This window comes from Calidris pugnax, unplaced genomic scaffold (assembly GCF_001431845.1).
Source record: "Calidris pugnax isolate Ruff unplaced genomic scaffold, ASM143184v1 scaffold9, whole genome shotgun sequence".
Lineage (NCBI taxonomy): Eukaryota > Metazoa > Chordata > Aves > Charadriiformes > Scolopacidae > Calidris > Calidris pugnax.
Window position 1 is genome coordinate 4,423,283 of NW_015090778.1, and position 20,910 is coordinate 4,444,192.

At 50.5% G+C, this 20,910-nt stretch overlaps 3 protein-coding genes across 4 annotated transcripts in view; 2 read left to right on the top strand and 1 right to left on the bottom strand.

Moving 5' to 3' along the window:
* The window catches only part of LRRC59 (leucine rich repeat containing 59), a 4,578-nt gene extending 98 nt beyond the window's left edge, over positions 1-4,480 (top strand). The window contains exons 2-8 of one of the 2 annotated variants that reach the window (XM_014950378.1): positions 22-202; positions 606-665; positions 1,188-1,346; positions 1,667-1,771; positions 2,355-2,427; positions 2,906-3,079; positions 3,678-4,480. In XM_014950378.1, the coding sequence (XP_014805864.1) occupies positions 98-202; positions 606-665; positions 1,188-1,346; positions 1,667-1,771; positions 2,355-2,427; positions 2,906-3,079; positions 3,678-3,922 (921 nt within the window). In that variant the 5' untranslated portion in view covers positions 22-97 and the 3' untranslated portion in view covers positions 3,923-4,480. Of the gene's footprint in view, positions 1-11; positions 203-605; positions 666-1,187; positions 1,347-1,666; positions 1,772-2,354; positions 2,428-2,905; positions 3,080-3,677 lie in introns of those variants that run through there. The other variant, XM_014950369.1, reaches the window with a different exon arrangement.
* Positions 4,481-6,757: 2,277 nt separating this feature from the next.
* On the bottom strand, positions 6,758-11,160 carry EME1 (essential meiotic structure-specific endonuclease 1). The gene is made up of 8 exons (XM_014950726.1): positions 10,446-11,160; positions 10,236-10,363; positions 9,967-10,059; positions 9,591-9,712; positions 9,042-9,171; positions 8,399-8,514; positions 7,360-7,549; positions 6,758-6,992 (listed from the first exon to the last, which is right to left on the bottom strand). Exons 1-8 carry the CDS (start codon positions 11,152-11,154, stop codon positions 6,816-6,818), a joined length of 1,665 nt encoding a protein of 554 aa, XP_014806212.1. The 5' UTR covers positions 11,155-11,160; the 3' UTR covers positions 6,758-6,815.
* Positions 11,161-11,344: 184 nt separating this feature from the next.
* MRPL27 (mitochondrial ribosomal protein L27) lies at positions 11,345-15,353 on the top strand. The gene is made up of 4 exons (XM_014954108.1): positions 11,345-11,384; positions 13,590-13,712; positions 14,453-14,520; positions 14,912-15,353. The coding sequence occupies exons 1-4, from the start codon at positions 11,363-11,365 to the stop codon at positions 15,116-15,118; spliced, it is 420 nt and encodes a 139-aa protein (XP_014809594.1). The 5' UTR covers positions 11,345-11,362; the 3' UTR covers positions 15,119-15,353.
* The last annotated feature ends 5,557 nt before the right edge of the window (positions 15,354-20,910 follow it).

Sequence of the window (20,910 nt, forward strand, 5' to 3'; positions counted from 1 at the left end):
GCGCGCGCGCGGAGCCGACCGCAGCCGCCCCCGCGCCGACCCGCACCGCATCTCCCCCCCCCGCCTCCTTCGCGGTTCTCCGAAGACCCCGGCGGTCATGTCGCGGGGCGGCGGGAAGGGATTGAGCCTCAAGGACAAGCTGGACGGCAACGAGCTGGATCTGAGCCTCTGCGACCTCAACGAGGTGCCGGTGCGGGAGCTGGTGAGTGAAGCGGGCCGCCCGGCGGGGAAACGGGGCCGCAGCCCCCGGGAGCTCCCGGGGAAGGGGCAGCCAGATGTGCGCCGGGGAGCCAGATGTGGTTTGGAGCCGGCCCGCAGGTATCTAGGAGAGCGGAGAAGAGGGTTCGGTGCCTTGTTGGCCCAGCAGCTGCCGCCGTTCCCATCTATTTCGGGAAAAGTGCTGCCTTTAGACCCAGAAATCAGTGGAGATATGACGTGGCCTCGGAGGCAGCCGGGGGGGGGGGGGGGGGGGGGGGGGGGGGACGGACGGACGGACGGACAGACGGACGCGGGAGGAACCGCAGAGGCCGAAGCAGAACTATCGGGGGGCAGAAAGGGCAGGGCTGTTACCTCGATGGTGATTTAGTGCTTTGTTTCTCTTTCAGGCCGCTCTTCCAAAAGCTACAATATTGGATTTGTCCTGTAACAACCTCATCTCCTTGCCGGTAAGGTGCTGGAGAACCTCTGTGGGGATGAGTCTGGGGGGAAATATTGAGGAAAGGTAACTGAGGAAAGGCTGAGGTTCAGGGGGAGGTTTGGAGCTGGCTCTGTCCTCATCCTGGGGTGGCTGGAGGGCTCTGCCGTCAGGGCCGGGTCAGCGATGGCGGGGGTTTGGCCGAGGCAGGAGGGAGAGGAGGTTTGCACTGCGTGGGGATTGCAGCATCTTCCTGCCAGAGGATCCCCCCGTGAACACAGACCCATTTCATCAGGGGCAGAGACACGGGTTTGTTTCAGTTGTACAGCCACGCGTCGCCTTGGCAGCCTGTCTGTCTCATCTGCCCTGCTGTTTTCTTACCTCTCTTTTCCGAGGCGAAGGAGGAGAGTGGTTTTTCTCCCTGTCAGCTCTGTAGTAAGTTAAGGATTTGTGGCTTATGTAAGGCACGGGCGATCTCCGTGTGCTCCCCACCAAGGTTCATTCATAAAAGGTGCTGACGAGCCTTTTCTGGGGGTTTGTGTTTGGGTTTTAGTCAGATTTCTGCAGTTTGATGCATCTGGTGAAACTGGACTTGAGTAAAAATCGGCTCCAACAGCTGCCCTTGGACTTTGGCCGCCTGGTCAATCTGCAGCACCTGGACCTTCTCAACAACCGTTTGGTCACCCTGCCAGTCAGCTTCGCACAGCTCAAGGTAAAACCCTGTGCCGGGCGGTTACGTAAAGCTTTGGGATGCAGCCCAGGGTCTTGTGATCCTTCTCAAGTTGATTTCTCTGGTGAAGCATCCATCCTGCTGACTTACCCATTCCAAAATTCAGCTGGCTCTGCACCACAGCTCAGGGGAAATTCTCTCACATCTACTGCAAACGTCTCTGCCCGAGCTTTCTGCTCCTCTTCTGTACCCCTTTCATTCATGTGAAAACTAAGTAGTTCTTTGCTTCTGCTTTGGAGCTCTTAAATAATCACACAACTGCTGTGCTCTTACAGCCTGCCCTTTATCGTTCCTTTCTGCAGAACCTGAAGTGGCTGGATCTGAAGGACAATCCCCTGGATCCTGTCCTAGCTAAAGTGGCAGGAGACTGTCTGGATGAGAAGCAGTGTAAACAGGCGGCTGTCAAGGTAAGGAATCTGCTTTTATTCTTTTTTTCCTTACTTTGCTTTCTTGGTGGTGATTCCTTTTTTGGCTGAGCGAGCTGGGCAGCTGCAGCAGCAGTCTGAAGTTTCTCCAGCCAGCGAGGAGCAGGTTCCCTGCCCTGACTTCACTGCTGCTGTGCCTGTAGAGAGCAAACACTGGGCTGAGAAGGATTCTCTTCTGTTAGTGAAGAGAGGACTAAATGCTGTTTGGCGATAAAACGGAGGCATAATCAGACAAAATAATCCATGGCTACACTTATGGTCCTAAGTGCAAAAATCTCAGAAGTTCTGGCAAGAGAACAAACTCTCACAGAAGTGCTCTGTGATCCTCGGTGTTGGTGAGCACCCCCTTCAGCAGGTGTGGTTTTTAACAGAAAGATGTGTTTCGTAACTGCAAAGATTGATGCAGGGAGGTGTGACCTTTCTTCAGAGCCACACCTGTAGGTGTAAGAGAGGGTTGGTGTCAGCCCCAGCCTGTCCCCAGCTGTGCTCCAGCTGTTCTGTTTTGTAACTGACTGTGCAACCAGCCTTCTGCGGAGACCTCAGGTTGTCTTTTTGGCCCTTGAAGGTACTGCAGCACATGAAAGCCATCCAGTCCGAGCAGGATCGACAGCGGCAACGGAAGCTCCAAGCAGAGCGGGGTAAGCACAAAGAGCCCTCACAGCCTCTCTGCTGAGGACTGTTCTTGATCTCTCTTGCACTGTCAAATATACTGGTCAACATCTAACTCATTCCTGTAACTATCAAAATCCTGAGGACTTGGGGAGTGGTAGGGTAGAAGGGCTGGAGGGAGAAGGACAGCCAGGGACAACCATGCGATGACTTGCCTGAATAATAGTTAGATCTCTAGATGGAATGTGCTGTAGGTTACCCATAAAAAAATACAAAAGAAGAGCACAGGATTTATTGAGGGAAGCCTAATTCTGAAGGAGCAAAATGCAAGTTATATGATAATATAAAAAAATCAAACCCAAACCAGACACAAAACCCCAAACCAGAAAAGGAGAATAGTTATTTGTTTCCTCATTCCAACTGAGAACAGATAGATAGCAGGTAATAAGGAAGAAGGCAGTTACAACCCTTTACATAAAGGGAAAAAAACTTCCTGTTAATCCCCAGAAATGGAGAAGAAGCGTGAAGCAGAACAGCGAGCAAAGGAGGCTCAGGAGAGGGAAGTGAGGAAGCGAGAGAAGGCAGAAGAAAAGGAACGCAGAAGACGGGAGTATGATGCTCAGAAAGCTGCAAAACAGGAGATGGAAAAGAAAACTAAAAAAGAAACCGTGCAGAGCCGAAGTAAGTAGTGTGTATTTTGGGTGGGATTGCATCAGATTTCATCTTCATCACATTTTGATGCTGCCAGATTTGCTTTCATGCAGCCCAGGTACCGGGAGATGGTGGGAGTCGGGGGGAAACCTGTAGGACTTCTAATAAGCTCAGCTGCTGTGACCCTTTCCCCCTTCATCTGCGTTCCCAACGAACTGCTGAGCTACAGGATCCAGAAAGTTCTCCAGCTACTCCTAAGGAGAACTTCCCTCCACTCATTTCTTACGGAGAACTTCCCTTCACTCATTTCTTACGGAGAACTTCCCTTCACTCATTTCTTTTTAAATGTCCTGAACTATGTGTGCGAAACAGACCTTGTGCAAGACAGAGGTGCTTTACACCCTGTTCACTGCTGCCCGTGAAACTAAATACGAAACTTTTCATCCCAAACGGGTAGATCCTGCACATGTACTGATTCACCAGAGTCAAGTGATGAAAAATCATGACAAAAGACAACTGCAGCACGGGCTGAATTCTCTTACCTGAGCTGATTGTTTCTGAATATAGACTGTTAAAGATATTTGATTGATTCCTCACATTCTGTGTCCTGTAAATGTTCTGGTTACAGAGCCCGCCTCCGGCTCCCGTCCCGCTCAGCCGCCCCGGCACAAGCACTCCTGGTCGCGGTCGGTGCTGCGGGTCCTGCTCTTCCTGCTCTTCTGTGTCCTCTGTACTTTGGCCGCCTGCAAGCTGACAGAGCTGCAGCGTCAACCCCTCTGCGTCAGCGTCAACACTCTCTACGAGGACGTGTTAGCCGCTCTGCAAAACCACAAAACCCTGCAAAATATGCTACAACACAACTCGCAGCAGTGATTGTCCTGGACGGGCACTTACTTCATCAGCATCTCCCTCCACCATCTACGCAGCCAGAATTCCTATGGAATTGTGTTCTGATGAAACTGCTTTGACTCAGTCAGCATCGGTTTGCTGGTCCCACTCCACACAGAGTTATTGCTCACATCATCTTTGCTGTGCATGTTTCGCAGTTGGCCTGTAACTCCCATTATTTGCCCATGTTAACCTAAACTTGTTAACACTTCTTAACCTCCAAGGGATTTTTTTTACGTAGAGTGTGAGATACAGAAAGCTGCCAATCTATAGGAGTGGAAAAAAAAAAACCAAACAGCGTTATCTAGGTGGCTGTAGCTCTATCCTGGAGGTAGAAGGTTTTTAATACATATCCATTCCTTGCTCTCATTTCTATTTGTGCTAAAATTGGTGATATGGCTGTATGGGAATCATATATTAAGGCCTACTCCAGGACCAATTACAAGTTGTGTAGGATGGCTGCGCACCCGTATGTTGGAGTGAAGAAGCTGATGTACTATTGAAAGGAGCTGAAAATTTTCAATACAAGAGTTTTCGCAGCAATTTGTCTGAACTGGATGTTTATGTGTCGCTAATTGCCGTTTTAATTTTAAATTAGGTCTTTTAGGAACAGCCCAAAAAAATTATTCCTGAGTATATACAGCAATGATTTCTGGCTACGTTAATTTTAATCAGCTGTGCCAACAAAGTGGCTGCCACTTCAGGCTTCTGGCCCGTCTGCGGGCTGGTTTTGTGCCTGTGACAAGAGGGGGGTGTCTGAGGCCCACGGAGAGACGGTGGGCGAGTTGACAGGGAGGGTGGGCGAGTTGGCTGGTCGTTGCCAGGTGCGGGCTGCAGCGGTGGCAGGCAGCGCTGGGTGGCGCTGTGGCAGCACCCGGCAGAGAAGGGCTTTGCCTCGGGGCTGTTGGGGAAGGTGGGAGGTTGGGCGGTTTGCACCTAAAGAAAACTCGCCTGCGCAAAGGCCTACAAACAACTCCTAATTTCCTTAAAGAGAAAACCAAACAGCTGTTTGTCATATCCTTAAGGGCTTTGTGAGCACTAAAATGAGCTGTACACCTATTATTAAGTGCAGGTTTCAGAGAACAGCCGTGCCACAGACTCCACTGAGACATCCCACATCAGTCACCAGAATCATAGAGTGGTTTGGGTTGGAAGGGATCTTAAAGATCATCCAGTTCCATCCCCCTGCCCTGGGCAGGGACATCTCCCACCAGACCAGGTTGCTCCAAGCCCCATCCAGCCTGGCCTTGAACCCCTCCAGGGATGGGGCAGCCACAGCTTCTCTGGGCAACCTAGGCCAAGGTCTCACCACCCACACAGGAAAGAATTTATTTTTAGTATCTAATCTAAATGTCCCCTCTTTCAATTTAAAACCATTACCCCTCGTCCTAGCACTACACTCCCTGACAAAGAGTCCCTCCCCAGCTCTCCTGTAGGCTCCATTCAGATACTAGAAGGCTGCTATAAGGTCTCCCCAGAGCCTTCTCATCTCCAGGCCGAACAACCCCAACTCTGTCAGCCTGTCTTCATAGGAGGGGTGCTCCAGCCCTCTCTATCACTCCCTCTCTTCTAGTACCTGGGATTGTTGCTGATAAGAGCTGTGCCATGAGGAAATAATCTATAGCATTTCATACCGAGGTCATCATCGACGCAGTAAGCCCTTCACCTTTTTGTAACCTAATGATAAGGCTGTGGTTCCCCGAGTATCACACAGTAAAAGGCGATAGCACGAGTAGCAGATAAAAGGAAGGAACGGCTGCATGTTTCTCACTTAGCAGTATATGTGTTTCCTAAGCTTCCTGGAAACAGCTTTAGGCTTTCGTTTTGGTATCTAACTCATCACATTCTTCAAGATGTCCTTGCTTACTATCCAGAAACACGGCAAACAACATCCTCTCTGCAAATGCTCCTTCCAGTGTCTGGCAGGACTCTGCTGCTTTGCCAACTAGGAGTACTGCTTAAATTCACAAATGCCGGGCTAATAAGATTTATGAGTCCAGGTCAGAAGCGCACCATCGGCCCAGCGAGGGCTCCTGATGAATGCCTGAAACCAAATATTGGGTGGGTGTTTTCCTTCCAGGCAGGATGGTCTCAAAAGGTAACATCCACATCCTGGATGCAGTTTAATTCACTCTCAGCACTCATCTCACTAAGTGCTGCTGTCACGAAAGACCTCGACTGTCCTTGTGTGCACACAAGTGCTAATGGCTTCGTGGACAGGCTAGCATGTTCCTCAATCTAATTAAAAGAAAGCTTTTTCTGCCAACTGTTTAGACCTCATAATTCCAACGTATATAATCAGATTTCGAGATCTTCTATAGATTAAGCCGTCTGGAGACTGAATCAGGACAGTCTAAATTTATATCTGAAAATTAGTCTTACTCATTCCCATCTGTCACAGCGGAAAACTGACGAGTCTATTTTGTGAGGTAAAGTTCCTCCACCTCACTTGAGCAGGTGCTGGAGGGGCAGCACCACATTGCCTTAGCATTGGGATTTTTCTTGCTGGAAAGAGACCGTAACTACTTGCAGTTCAGCATAGCAGTACAAAGTATTCCTTTCAACAGATAACATACCTGCCTACATGCAAGACGGCATGTTAAGAAGCCAAGATCATTATTATTAGTCAAAATTATTTATTTGCTAGGAAGATAAGTAAAAGGAACTCTCAGTACTATAAGCCGTGCTCAACTCACACTCTTAGGAAATATTTTCACCATCTTTCTTGGGTAAAGCCCAGCCAATCAGCAATTTTATCCAACCTTCTTCTGCTACAATAAAGTCTAGATACATTTTAAGTCTTTAAACCAGAATCTTTAAACCAGAAGGAAGCTGAATACTTAAACCAAGCACACAGTAAAATCCTCATCCCCTGGGGCTACCCAGCGAAATCCAAATAGAGATCAGGATCATGGGAAGTCATCTGCAGGTAGACTCGTCGGGACAGTTCTGGTCCAACCCGCCGGGAGGTGGCTGTCACCCCCTCACCGCGGTGCACAGGGATAGCAGCCAGCAAGTTTTCCCTCTCCTGCTCCGAGGAGCATCTGCTATAGGCCTAAAAGCAACACAAAGGAACAACGGTATCATCTATTTGCATCCAGTGCTCAAAAAAAAAAAATAATCAAAGCTAGGGACTTGTGATTGCTCCACCCTTCCACAATGTACACTTATTTTTCACCTGGTTTGTCCCCAGATGTCATTTGTGAGCTTAGAGGCTGATGTACAAACAGTACTGCACCCTCAGTGGCCTGCTCTCTAAAGCCAAAACACTGGGTGCCAAGGAATCGGTTCTTTCACTACGTTACTAAACAGCTCATACAGAATCATTGTGTCAAATTTAATACCAATTAAATTATTTTCTCCACCCTTTAGATTAGCTGGCTGTCTGCACACTGTACTTGGTGTTCCCAAAGCATCCTTACCTGGATCAGAAGCTGAGGAGAAGGGTAGGCAGACACAATAGCCTCAGCCATCTCGCGGCTGACCCGGTTAAATTGTTGTATCTGCCTCTTCCAAACTTCCAAGAGACCCTTTCCAGAGCGATCCACCCTCACCCCTCCACACCACTTCTTCTCTAAGTAGAAAGAGAACCCCACATTCTCTCGCTCTCGCCTGGGGAGAACAAAGGATGGGAAAGCAAATGAGACACTGAGGATACGAAGAAAATCCTATTCCTGCATCTGTTGCCGTGTTGCCCGAGAGCCATTTCTCACTCCGTGTTGTTATAGACACCATTGGCATCAAAGCAAACGCTAAAAAATTGACCCTGTTTTCTTTATGTGCATTAGCAATTACCTTTTTTTAAGGAAATTTCCTACTGAAAAAGGAAAAGAAACAATCCTGTACTTGAGAGCCATCCTGACACAAGCCAACAGGCATACGAAGCGGTAAACAAGAACTCACTTTCTGACTGTCAACCATAATAAAACACTTTTACAAGTCATTTTTAACGATACCTCATCTCTTCTCATGGCTGAGATGTAAAATAGAGCAGCTGCTCTGACAGGAATGCTAGGATTGTGTGAGACTGCACAAGATGGCTTTCTGAGCTATCGCTGTGCAACATGCTGCTGTCCTTCCTTATCGATGGAAGCAAATAAATTATCAGTAACATCTCTCATAGTTACACACCAAAAAAGAAAAGCTGGTGCTGTCAGAGCCCAACCCTACCAGCATTCCCTTCCCACGCCTAAAATCAGACTGAGAAGAGCTTTATTTGATGTCAAGACTCAACATGAAACCAGGGCCCGTGCCCACCCCTCCCCAGGCAGGACATCAGTTTCCAACAAGTAACTCTGTGCTGAAGGAGCTGCACCAACAGCTGCTCTGTGTCACCTGCTCCTTCCACAATCGTTATATGGTGTGGTAGGGAAGTACAGCCACATACCTGCTGTTCCCTCCCAGTAACTGTGAAAGTGTAGCCCCTCCAAAGGTATGACCAAAATTCATCTGCTTACTCACTTGAATGGTGCTTCAGCTACAGCTTTTGTGAACATAGTGGCAAACTCCCCGAGCTCCTCCGAGCTCTCAAAAAAGCTGACTTGAACTTGTTTGCAGAGCTGCAGATCCACCAAAGCCTGTAAACATCATTGGAAACAACAAATGTAACAACTAGTCTTCTCACAGCAAACCCTACTCTTGCCTGAACTGAAAAAGGGTCACAACATCTCGCCATAGGACAAGAACATCCACTCTCTCCCCATTTTGGGAACAGTTCATTTAAGGCACTGAAATATTTAGCTTGTCTCCCACCGGTTAATATCAGTTTAGCACCATTTCAGCTGCAGCAGTAGCAGGCTCTCATTATGCTCCAGCCACCCAGCCCAGAGCAGCACTGATGTGCTTTGCCAGCGGGCCATGAAGGACAAGAGATGCTGGGACTGACAGTTTCACTGCCTGGGATCAAGGTGAACAAGACACATGTACCTGGGAGAGCAGGTACATACCCGAGCAATGGGGAACTGAACCCAAAGAGCTCTGTCCACAGACACATGGACTAACGGAGGCTGAATCTCCCCATCCAAGAAAGTGTGTGATTGGGTCAAATGTTCAAATAATGGCAGACAACAGATGATGGCTGCATGTGTGTTTTAAAGGCACTCACTTCTTCCACGTCCATTCTGGTTATCTCCAGGTCAGAATCTTTAACTTTCTTGTTCCTCCGTTTTCCCTGTTCTTGGTTTCCACTCGCTGCTGCCTGTTGTTGTCTCTTTTTTGACTGAACCGTGAGAGACCTAAGAAGAGTAAAGTGAAACCAGGACTTCCTTGGGTGGTGAGACACTGGAACAGGTTGCCCAGGGAAGTTGTGGATGCCCCATTCCTGGAGGTGTTGAAGGCCAGGCTGGATGTGGCCTTGAGCAACCTGCTCTAGTGGGAGGTGTCCCTGCCCATGGCAGGGGGTTGGAACTCGATGATCTTTGAGGTCCCTTCCAACCCAAACCATTCTGTGATTCTATGCTTGTCCCCAGGTATTTGCCATTGGTCAGTATGGTGACAGGCTGGATGGAACTTTGCTTCTGTTTCTGCATTACAAACAGTGGAGTAGTTCTAGGTAGGAATACCTCATGCTCCAATCTTTGCAGAAGGAATTAACGTAAAAACCTACAGCATTTTCCAAGGCCAGAGACAACATAGAAACGAAAAAGAGTTTAACCTGAAATAACTTTCTACTTGAACTACTGTCAATGCCAGAATTTTCCCAGGCATTTTCTCCATCACATGATCTACATAGCTCTGCAGGGTCTCCTTCTGTCCTGCTGTACAGCCCTTGGCCTCCTGCAAAGATCAACAGAAAAAAGGAGTTAAACCGTTCTGAGTTACACATGCAAGCGCAGCAATCTATGGCAACTCAGAAAGAAAGCTCATCAGAACTTCACATTATACAACCCTGGTGTTTTTGATCCATTAATGGCTTCTAAAACCAGATTTCTGGTTTACTGAAACCATGGCTCCATCCCACATCAAAATCTTCCTGCCGTGAAACAACCACCACCCTTACAGCAAGGCACAAAAGTCATGAGCACTCTCACTTGTTTGTAGTTGCGAACCATGGACAAAAACTCCTCCAAGCAAAGCAGAACTAGGACGTTTGGTTCTTCTGTCCATTTGTCTTCATCTTCCACCTGTCCAGAAAACAAACAGCCAGACCAACAGTCTGTTTAGAATTCACTCAAACTGGTGCTCCCACTCAGACCTGGAAAGCAGAGAGAAGATTAGAAGGTGCTTATGTGTCGCTAAATACAATTGTTAATGAGCGCAGGAAGAAATGGGCAAGAACATCGAGATTTTGCTTGCACACCTGAAATGACACAGTCTTTCGCCTCCAGGTGATGCTGCAGGGAACAGCCTGACTCTCAACCACACAGGAATAATTTGCAGCCTGCAAAGCGCTAAGGATTTGTCCACCACCTTCTACCTGTAAGAGAACTGAAATTGACGCATGGGTCAGGCCTCCATAGCAAGAGCTCACAGCCAATATAAGGCAGACACAGGCCATGAGGACAAGTACCTGGATCTAGCACCACCGTTATGTATTTCTGGCACTCTCCTGGTCGCTGAGCTTTCAGCATCTTGGCAAGGGCCCTCTTCCTCTCTTTTTCCTGTTCCTGCTGCTTCCTCCGTTCTTCTCGCTCCTTCCTCCTCTGCCACGCAGCCTGGCAGATTGCCTCCCTTTCCTTCTGACTATATTTTGACTTCTTGGGAGCGGGGGATGCTTCTGGGCTCACTCTGTTTGCCAGGGGCATACTCAGCTGGCCCGAGGAGTCCGACTGAGAGGCCAGCAGTGGGCACAAGGAGGGCTTCTCAGCAGCACAGGTGCCTTTTTGGCTGCCACCAGATGTACCTCCGGACGACACCAGGGCTCCCTGCAGCCCTCCGCTGCCAGGTGCCAACAGGTCACCGCTTGTGTAAAGGCCAGCTCCCTCCACCGCGTCCCCACCACCCGGGTGGGAGGACTCAAAAGCCCTCCTCTTGATCCTTTCGGGCAGAGGAGCGACCTCCACCACCTCTTCCTCCTCCTCCTCATCATCCTCCTCCTCACTGCTCACCACCACAACCACCTCCGTCGCCCTCCGCCTCCTGGGAGGGGGAGACGGGGACCGCCGCTGGCCCAACCCGCCGGGGGGTAGCGAGGGCCGCAGCAGGGAGGCTAAGGTCGGCAGTTCCTCCTCCTCCTCTTCCTCATCGCTCCCCTCAGACCTCGGCCCTCTCTCCGCCATCCCGCTTCCCCCCTCCAGTAACGCATGAATGCTGAGGATGGAACCGGCCCGCGCTGAGAGGAAGCTCGCGCGGGCGGTGATTGGTCGGAGGGCGGGCGCGGCGGGCGGCGATTGGTCCGAACGCGCGCGGGCGCGCGCGTTCGGGCCAATCGCCGCTCGCCGCGCCCGCTCCGCCCCGCCTTCCACACCGGAAGAGGCGGTAGGGAAAATGGCGGCGCTGCGGCAGCTGTGTGAGTGAGGGGGTTACCTCCGGCTTCACCCCTCCGCGGGCTGGGGAGGGGGTCCGGCCGTGAAAGGGGGATACGTTGGGGGAGATCACTGCCGGTGGCTTAGTGGTCGAGGCCTTCGCCTTCACCTCAGGTGGTGCTGTGGTGAAATGGGAGGGTTTCAGGCCCGTATCGTGAGGGCAGGGACCTCAAGGGGCCTATAATTTAACTTGCTGCAAGTAAGGTGGGATCTGAGGTGAGGGCCGAGGTGCTGAGGGCTTTGTCCTTCCTAGGCTCGAAAACCTCCAGGGATAGGGAGTGCACAACCTCTCTGTGCTGCTGCTTGGCTGCCCTCAAGGTGAAAAAAATCATCTGTGGGAAAAAAAAAGTATGTGCGCTAGGGAGAGACCAACCAGCAAGGGGTACCACTCTGTCTGTGCGCGGTGCAACAGTCGGGAGGCTTTAAAAATGCCTTTTTTTTTAAAATCTAGAAGCATTATAAGGAAAGGCTCAAAGAGCTGGGGGTCTTTAGCCTGGAGAAGAGAAGGCTGAGGGGAGACCTCATCTACGTTTACAAGTATCTAAAGGGTGGGTTGAAGGAGGATGGAGCCGGACTCTTCTCAGTGGTTTCCAGCGATAGGATGAGGGGCAACGGGCACAAGCTGGAACAAGGGAAGTTCCATTCAAATATGAGGAAAAACTTTGCAGTGAAGGCGGCAGAGCCCTGGAAGAGGCTGCCCAGGGAGGGTGTGGAGTCCTCTTCTCTGGAGATCTTCAAGCCCCACCTGGATGCCATCCTGAGTGATGTGCTCTGTGCAACCCTGCTTTAGCAGGGGAATTGGACTAGATGTTCTCTAGAGATCCCTCCCAACTCTGACAATTCCATGATTCTGTGAAATATCGTCATGGCTTCTTTGGTGGGACATCAGAATTGTGAAGTTTTTCCACTGATTCCCAACATGACTTCAACCAAGTTACAAACTCGCTGAGTCTTCTCTGGATAACACCTTTCCCTGCATGTTTGATGGTTTAATATTTTTTTTTTTTGTTAGCAAGCTTCTTTCATGCAACACCAAATGTAACCCTGGAATCAATCCGTTGGAGTTTTTTTGATAAAAGTTAATTGGACTATAACTTCATAGAATTTGTGTCATGAAACTCTAATTCTCATTCGTCTTTGCCTGCTTCCCTGGAGTTCGTCAACTCTCAGAGCCTTTGTTTTACTTAGTGAGTAAGCTCCTGAAATTAATGGCTCTTTGTAGAGTAATTTCTCTTTTCTCAACAATATTTATAGCTCACTGAGTATCTATGATAATTTAATTAAGATTAAATTAATCCAGGGGTTTTACTCAGGTTAAGAAAGGAAGAATGTTATGATAACCACTCTTCCGTACTAACCTGCTGCTGAAAAGGTTGAATAGAGGGATTCAGAAAAAATGGATTTACTTGCTAACTGCATGAAGGGAGGTACTGAACAGATTTTTCAAAAGAACTAATTATATCTCAGTCATTTTTTTACAGAGCAAGTTCACTAAAGGGGCAGCTTTCTTGATAAGAAAACCAGTGTGGTTTTAGTCAGTGTCTTGTTTGTTTGTTTAAGGAAGAAGTTTGTGGTGTGAATAATATTTTGTGTTCCAGAGACAATCAGTGTCCTTAAACAACTGATTATTTTTTTTCCCTTCACTTGACCTGATTGTTACTCAAAGATTTGCACAATATGCTTCAATTAGTATGATCAGGGTAGCAATTCTATATATGCTTATATACTGTCCTGAACTGGAGTCGTCTTGGTTGTAAAATTTCAAAATATTACTGTGTAAGTAAATGCTGTTTGATTGAAGGGGAGAGTGAAACACAGATCACAACTTGTCTTTTCTCAAAGCAATGTAAGGCCAATCCACAGCAGCCAGTCACATCTGTACCTCATTTCACAAGACCTTGCTGAAATGGGAATTTGGGCACATCCTTTGACATTGTTCCTGAGAGTTTTATTCCTCCCTGGGCAGCAGCAGCAGCACTTGAGATGTGGCCTCTTTGCAGGGGACTTAGGCTATGGTGGTCTAATTATGATTCATTTTGGAAGTAATGTTTTTGTTTTTTTTTCCTCAGGGCTTTCTGTTGCCTTTAGTTTTAAAGCCTGTCTTAATTGAGAACCTTTAAATCTGAAAAAATAAAGTGTGTGTAATAGTTCTTTTTCAGCTGACGTTGTTGTTCTTGCTTCCAACCTAGTTCTCACTCCTCCCCAAACAAGCCTGATTGCCATCAGATGTGCTTCTAAGAAAACTGGGGGCAGCTCAAAAAATTTAGGTGGCCGCAGCCCTGGGAAGCGGTATGGATTCAAAAAAGTAGAAGGTAGGGCTTGAGTATCTGCTGGATCTTAATCTGCATTTCATGGGGTTCCTCACAGCTTCTCCCCTGGTCCAGGTGTGAAGTTGTTGAGCATTTCAGTAGGAGGTGGCCAGGGCTCTCCTCCAGGAGAAAGGGAAGGGGAGGTTCAGGGAAACCTTGTGCTCAGGAGTAGCTGGTGGGGGGGCAGGGTGAGTCAGCCTCCCTCCCAGCTGGGCCCGCCAGTGGCCAGCTGAAATTGCCTGCAGAAAATGTACTTTGATTCTAACTTTGCCTCTCTGGTGCGCTGCGGGGACACCTAATAACGTAACTGCACTTTTCCCCCACACTGTGTTGAAAAGCTGGGCATTTTGGATGTTTACAAAGGGGAGAATTATGAGACTTAGCAGATGCCAAAGTACAGATTCTTGCAGCTGAGCGCTTAATAATTATTAGCTTTGCTCGTGAAAACATATCGATGTAAAAGGCAATAAAAGAAATGCCTTCAGCAACCAGAAAATGCCTTGTACCCTAGAAGTAATCTTTTCAAAGACTGGAATTGCTTTTTGTCATTGTGTATCAACGGCCCTTTATTTCCTGTTAACAGCATTTTTTGTTCAGATGCTTTTAGCATTTGAAGTAATTTTCCATTCAAAAATTCCCACAGAAAGTTGGGGTTTTTTTGTAAGTCCTGGAACCATTTGTGTTCTGCCAGGGCTTCGGGGAGCTCCGTTTCTCTGCAGTCTGACTCTGTCCCTCTGTTGCAGGTGCCTTCGTGCACGCAGGCAACGTGCTGGCTACGCAGCGGTTGATCCGCTGGCATCCAGGGGCTCATGTAAGTTGCTTTTCCATCTCTTCCTTAGTTCTGAGAGAACAGCAGCCTGCCACGGAGTCCTGGACTCAGTGCCTCCTCTCTTTCAAGCTCCTTTTTAATGCTTTTCCCTGTATTCTAGATAATCCTGAAAGTTAGGGATATCCCCAAACGCTTCTGTAACCGAACTGGGTGCTTGTGCTTCAGGTGGGAATCGGGTATCTCCTCCCTTGGAATGAGCACCATTGCACACCGATTGCTGGAAGCAAATAGTGTGGTTTTCTTTTATTTTAAAATACAAAGCAACAGATGCTGTTGAAGCCAGGATATCAAATGAGGCAGACCAATGCTCAGATCTGCTTTTAGTGGTGGACCTCCAGCCTTTCCTTTTCTAACACTTCTCATCCTCTTCCAGGTGGGGATGGGCCGGAACAAGACGCTCTACGCCCTGGAGGATGGGATCGTGAGATACACCAAAGAGGTCTACGTACCTCCTCCCCGCAGCAGCGAGAGCAGGGAAGTGATCTGTCGTCTACCCAAAGGAGCAATTCTTTATAAAACCTTTATCAATGTTGTCCCTACCACAGAAGTAGGAAGCTTTAAACTGGTCACCATGCTCTGAGCCTCCTGCGTCACGAAGGGACGGATGGGAAGGAGCAGCTGGGACAGACCACTCCAGCTGGACTGGCATCCGAGGACAGGAATGTTCTAGCTCGGAAGATACCAGTTTAGGACTTTGTTTTCTTGCTCCTAAAGCAGACGTGGTCAGTGTTCAGGCACTGGCATCACCTGCTGGAATTTGTGAGAGTGTTTAATAAACGCTGTGGGGCTGCTGAAGGTCTCGACTGTTCATAGAACACGTTACTTATGTTCATTTAGTATCGAGCTGCCTTCCTCTGGAGAACCTGTTCCGCTGTGCCACTGGATGAGTTCTCCCTGCAGTCACTCTTATGTCACTACTTATCCCACTAATAATTCCCTCTAGCTATTTTTACTCCTTTTTAGACATTACAGTTACATTTGTACCTTAATTCAAAATACTGCAGAAGAGGACAGATCCTTTTCCACTTGCACCTAACTCTGCACCTCAGAAAGCTAGATTTTTCCTTCTAACTCACCTCCACGATTAACTCAAATATCCAAAATATCTGAAAGTGTCCCATTTACTAGCCACATGAGGCAAGTTCACATTCATAAAGCGACCTCGTGACTAATTTTAGAGTGCCTGGTAAGATGCATAAGTCTGGGGTGGCATTTGGAGCTCAGCAGCTGGAGGTGTATCATAAAGCTATAATCCAGAAGAACTTGGTCTTCCCCGAGTCGTTCTGTGACATTTTCAAGCTTAGGTTTCTCAAAAGAAAGGAGCCCAAATGCCCTGTGGCCAAACTGATCTCATTTTATCTACAGGCTTGTAAACAGTTTGAAACATTGGCTCTGCAGTAGAAAACACGTTATCAAAATTGGTGCTGTAAGGACACCGGTGTTGACATTATTAGGTAGCTCTGCAGAAGATGACAAGGTAAACGGGGTCAGCTACGTGTGTCCACCTTTGCTTTATGTTCTTCATGGAGACCACCAGCTGTTTTGTCCACTTCTGTCCTTTCCCAGCTTATGAATCCAGTCACAGGGTTCATCTCGGTGGTCGGTATTCGCGTAAAGCAGGTGACACAAACCCCTGGACCCTCTCCCAGTCATCTGAAGTCCACCCAAAATTGCTCTTGGTCGCAGAGGACCGTTGCTGTGAGAGCGATGCTCCGACGCAGATTCATTCTGCTCCTCACAGCTGAGGTTTCCCCCCCTGGGATCTGATACAGCGATAAAATAAAACGTTTTATAACTTAAGAAATAAGTGCAGTAGCACAAGATGGCCATTGTGTGAGGTCTGATCCTTGGCACGCCGGGCAGTGCTTGCCTTGGAGGTATGATATACCAGCTGCCTGGAGGAGCTCTGAGCAGACCTTCACCTTGGCCAGCAGCTGGTCCATCACCTTTGGTACCAGCACATCCCTGATTGCTTGGCTCGGAGCGTGATACCAGTGGCTCCATGGTTGTCCTGGTGCCTGAGGGACGTCCCCACTGGTGGGATCTGATGTCCCCGTGTCTCAGCTGATGGTGAGTCTGGGTGAAGGTCTGAGGTTTGGCCGCTCCCTGCGGACGAGAGCGATGTCACAGGCACTTCTGTCGCTGACACCACGGGAAGAAGCAGCACGCGGGGGCCGAGGCCTTTACACGTCTGTGTTTCGCTGAGTTTGGTAGCCAAGAGGGGCCTGGAAAGGGTCGGGCACGCCACGTCTGTCCAAGGTCCCCGAGCTTAGTAGTGTTCCTGAGAAAGCTGGAGGGTGCCTCAGAGCGTGCTCGTAGGGAGGCGGCATCTATTGAGGAGAGAGGAAGAGCATTAGAGCTGATCAGAAATAACCAGGAGATGATCCCACCACTTCTTAGGAAGAGGATGACGAGGCTCACAACCCTCACCAGCCTGAAATGGAATTCCTGCAGGTCTCAGCACAGCCAGCTGCTGGGACATGAGCACCTGGGAAACGAGTGCTGAGCACTGGTTTGCAACGCGGCGGGGTAGAAACCCACTGGAGAGGCACATTTCCCCCTTTCCCCCTCTATGCCAGGCTCCTGCTCTTCCCTGTCCCCCTTCAAAGACTTGACACGAGGCCAGAAAAAGACTTGACTTTTGGTTTTGGATGATGATGAGGGGCCTGGAGCATCTTCCTTACGAGGAGAGGCTGAGGGACTTGGGTCTCTTTAGTCTGGAGAAGAGAAGGCTGAGGGGGGATCTGATCAATGCTTATAAACACTTAAAGGGAGGGTGTCAAGAGGATGGTCTATTTTCAGTGGTGTCCAGGGATAGGACAAGAGGAAATGGGCACAAACTTGAATATAAGAAGTTCCACCTAAACATGAGGAGGAACTTCTTCACTTTGAGGGTGGCAGAGCCCTGGCAGAGGCTGCCCAGGGAGGTGGTGGAGTCTCCTTCTCTGTTCAGCAGGAGTCTCCTGGGCCGCTGCTGCAGGACCTACTTGGCAGATGCACTCACTTTTCTCTATTCTATTGCGGGAGCACAAGTCTTAAGAGTTGTAACAGGCCAAGCCTCCTGCTCATAAATAAGCCATAAACACTTCAAGGCAATAGCGAGGGACCTCCCAGAGGTCTCCTGCAGGGAGAAGGGAGTGAGAAACCATGGAAGCCTTACAGCTCTAAAAATAACATTCCCAGCCTGGGTTTTGTGCCACGGTGATGATCTGAAGGCCCTCCTGCCCTTTCATCAGCAGCTCTACCCTGCCTCCTGGCACAGGCATTTCTGCAAACGCTCCCCCCCCACGGGAGAGATCGATCATTAACCAGCACAGATGGACACCAAAGGAGCCTCCTGGAACGCTCCGTGCCCTTCCCAGAGATAAAGGCAATCAGAGAGAGGCAATCGCAGAGAACAGAGTCCTTCGCTACCGCAAACTGCTGGAGCAGATAGAGAGAGGAGAGGGGACTGTCCCCACACCTCTGCCAGCACCCTCTCACCTCCTGGGAAGGCTCTGCCCACAGGCCAAACCTCTCGGCGATCATCTGATGGATCTCCCGCTGGCGATCTTTCTTGCGCACGCTCTCGTAGCTGGGCAGGCGGGGCTGCTCCCAGGAGGGGAGCTGGTAGCTGCTGGGGGGCCCGACGCAGAACAGCTCGTCTCCCTAGAAATGCCGGGCCCAGAAGAAGAAAGGTCAGGGTGGCGGTGGCTCTCTCCGCTGGAAGTTCATGGCCTGGTGCCACCTCAAGTTACTTCAAGATTCAAAGTGGTGGGTGCCGCTTCCTTGAACCCCGAGAGGGGAAATCCTCCCTCCCAAGAGGTAATTACACCACGACCTGCTTTGCAAGATCCCAGGTCCCGAGGGATGTGCCTGACACTTCGTTCCTGCCCACCTCAGGACACCACGGTCCTCTGCAGCACCCCTTGCCCTCCCCCTGCAGGTTTTTACATTCAGGCAGCACTTCCCGAAGTTCCACCTGCTGTCCAGCACCTTCTCCCTCTGCCCCAGGAGCTCCTCAGATCCCCATAACCACCATTGTTTCCCAAAAATCACCAGGATCTTTGCTACTGTTTGCCCCCACCGGCTCCCAGCCCGGACCCAGCCATCACCTGCACTCCGGGGTTCTCAGCAGCGCTCTCCAGCCGGGACGCTCCGCTTTGGGGACCCACCAGCCGCTGGCTGCTGCTGAAGTAGGGTGGGGGACAGTCCTGTAACGAGGGGTCAGGGAGGAGGAGGATGTGAGCAAAGCCAAAATCCCTCATATCAAAGCCCAAATCCCTCACATCCCACCCGGCAGCAAGCGGGGCTCAGCCAGCTGATGGGGGACAGCCTGGGAAGGGGGACTCCAGGCAGAGGGAATGCTGCTGCCTCTGCCCATGTGGCTCCCATGGCTCTCACTGCTGGTGGCCAACCTCTGCCTGCCCGTTTACCGACACCCACAGCTCGGGCACATCCTCACCGGGCAGCACTGGAAGAGCCCGAGTCAGCTGGCACCGCAGCGCAGCTGGAGGGATGGCAGCCCAGCCCCGGGCTTCGTTCAGAGTCAGCAAAGCCACCTCTCTTGGGGGACAACAGAAAAACAACCCGACCATTCCACCAGCGTAGATAAGGGCTCTGTCACACGCTCAGAAGTTGCAGAATTTGTAAAAGCTTAACTACCCAGGTAGTCATTTCAGGATAAGGTGGCAAGCAAACCTGCAGAGCAGCAGCTCTTCTGCTCCCAGTCTTGCTCCAGTTCAACTCGATGCTCCATCAAGGTGTCGAGCAACAGCAGAGACCCCTCCCGTGGAGAGCAGCCCCCCAGGACTCGAGCTGTGGGCCATTGCTCTCTCTCAGAAAAGCCCCATCCCTGCCAGCAGAAATCAGTCCAGAAATTCCCAGAGCAACCAGGGAATTCGCGGGGGGAACCACGAGTGACAGATTTACTTTTGCTCTTAACAACCCAGGAACCGTTTGTCCTGGCCCTACGGCGTAATTACAGAAGCTGCGGGGAGCTAGGCTGGCTGGGGGTGCAACTATTTGTTTTAATAACTGATTAGCAAAACCAGCACAACCAGCACAACCACACCTGCTTGAAAGCTGCCTCGCACCACTACAGCTGATGGAAATACATCCTATAGATGTTCCCTTTCCATATATAGTTCTTCGCATCCCCATCCATCTGTCCACACAGCCCTTCGCTGAAGGCAAGATGCCTTCTCCTGGAACCACCCACCCGAGAGACGGACCCAGGCAGAGCCAAGGTTCTTGCAGATCACGGCGCAGCCCGCACAGCCCCGGGGAGCAGCTCAGCAGGGCGAGGAGCACATCTGAGCACCCCAGCCCTCTCCCCAGCGCAGCCACAGACAGGGAACAGGGAGGAGGATGGGGAAAGGAGCAGATGCAGCCAAGCAGGCAGGGGACACCCTCAGCGCAGCCCATTCCCACTGTGATTTCTGCTGGGGACTTCCCAGCCTGTGCTGGACTATTACGTTTGCCTTTCATGGCACTAGTTTCTCCATCCCCTGCTAATTGAGGATGAGGGTCCCCTCTTCTCCCAGGGACCCACAGCCCACACACAGCCCTCCCCGTGGCCTTTGGAAGCCGAGCTTTCCCCAGGCAGCCACCACCAACAAAGGCAGTGCTGGCTGAACACGCTGCTCTTTTTCCATCACCAGCTTCAACCCCCTCCCCTCCCTTAAAAGCCAGCCCCAGGAAATTACAGCTGCAAGCCAAAAAGGGCTTTGTGTCTCGCTGCTCAGGAGCTGTGCACAAGAGAGGCAGTTGCCGGGGATGCAAGCGGTGGCCAGTGGCATTGTCTGCCTTTGCCCTGAGCTTCCAGCCCCCTTCCCTGCTGGGCCCCTTCCCCATAAAACAGAGCCCGACCCCACACATGGCCGTGCCGGAGGGAGGAAGACACCCCTCCTGAGCTGTGTGGGAGCTGGGGAACCTGCTCAGGCTGGGCTTTGCAGATATTACCCCCAACAGCACATGCAGGCAGGGATGGGGGAATAAAGAAGGTGGAGTGGGAATAAGGAGGAGGCAGAGCCCGGCTCTGCTCGGGGTGGGGGGTCCCCACGTCCACCAGCGAGCCTGGCCAGGCTGCAGGAGGGGAAAGCAGCCCCACAGCCCCCAGAACAAGGGAACAGGGGCTCTGGGGGGTGGTGGGGGATTCGAAGGCAGGAGGAGGAAGAGGAGGAGGAGGAGGAGGAGGACACTCACATACTGGCTGGGGGTCTGGAAGAAGCGGCAGGAGCAGAGGAACTGGCAGCACATGGGGTCCCGGTGGTACAGGAGCAGCAGCAGGATGAGGATGGCCACGATGAAGACAGAGGTGGACACAGCTGCCAGGGGAAAGGGGGAGAAGAGAGAAGAGGAGAAATGAGCCGGTGGCCCGCGGACCTCCCC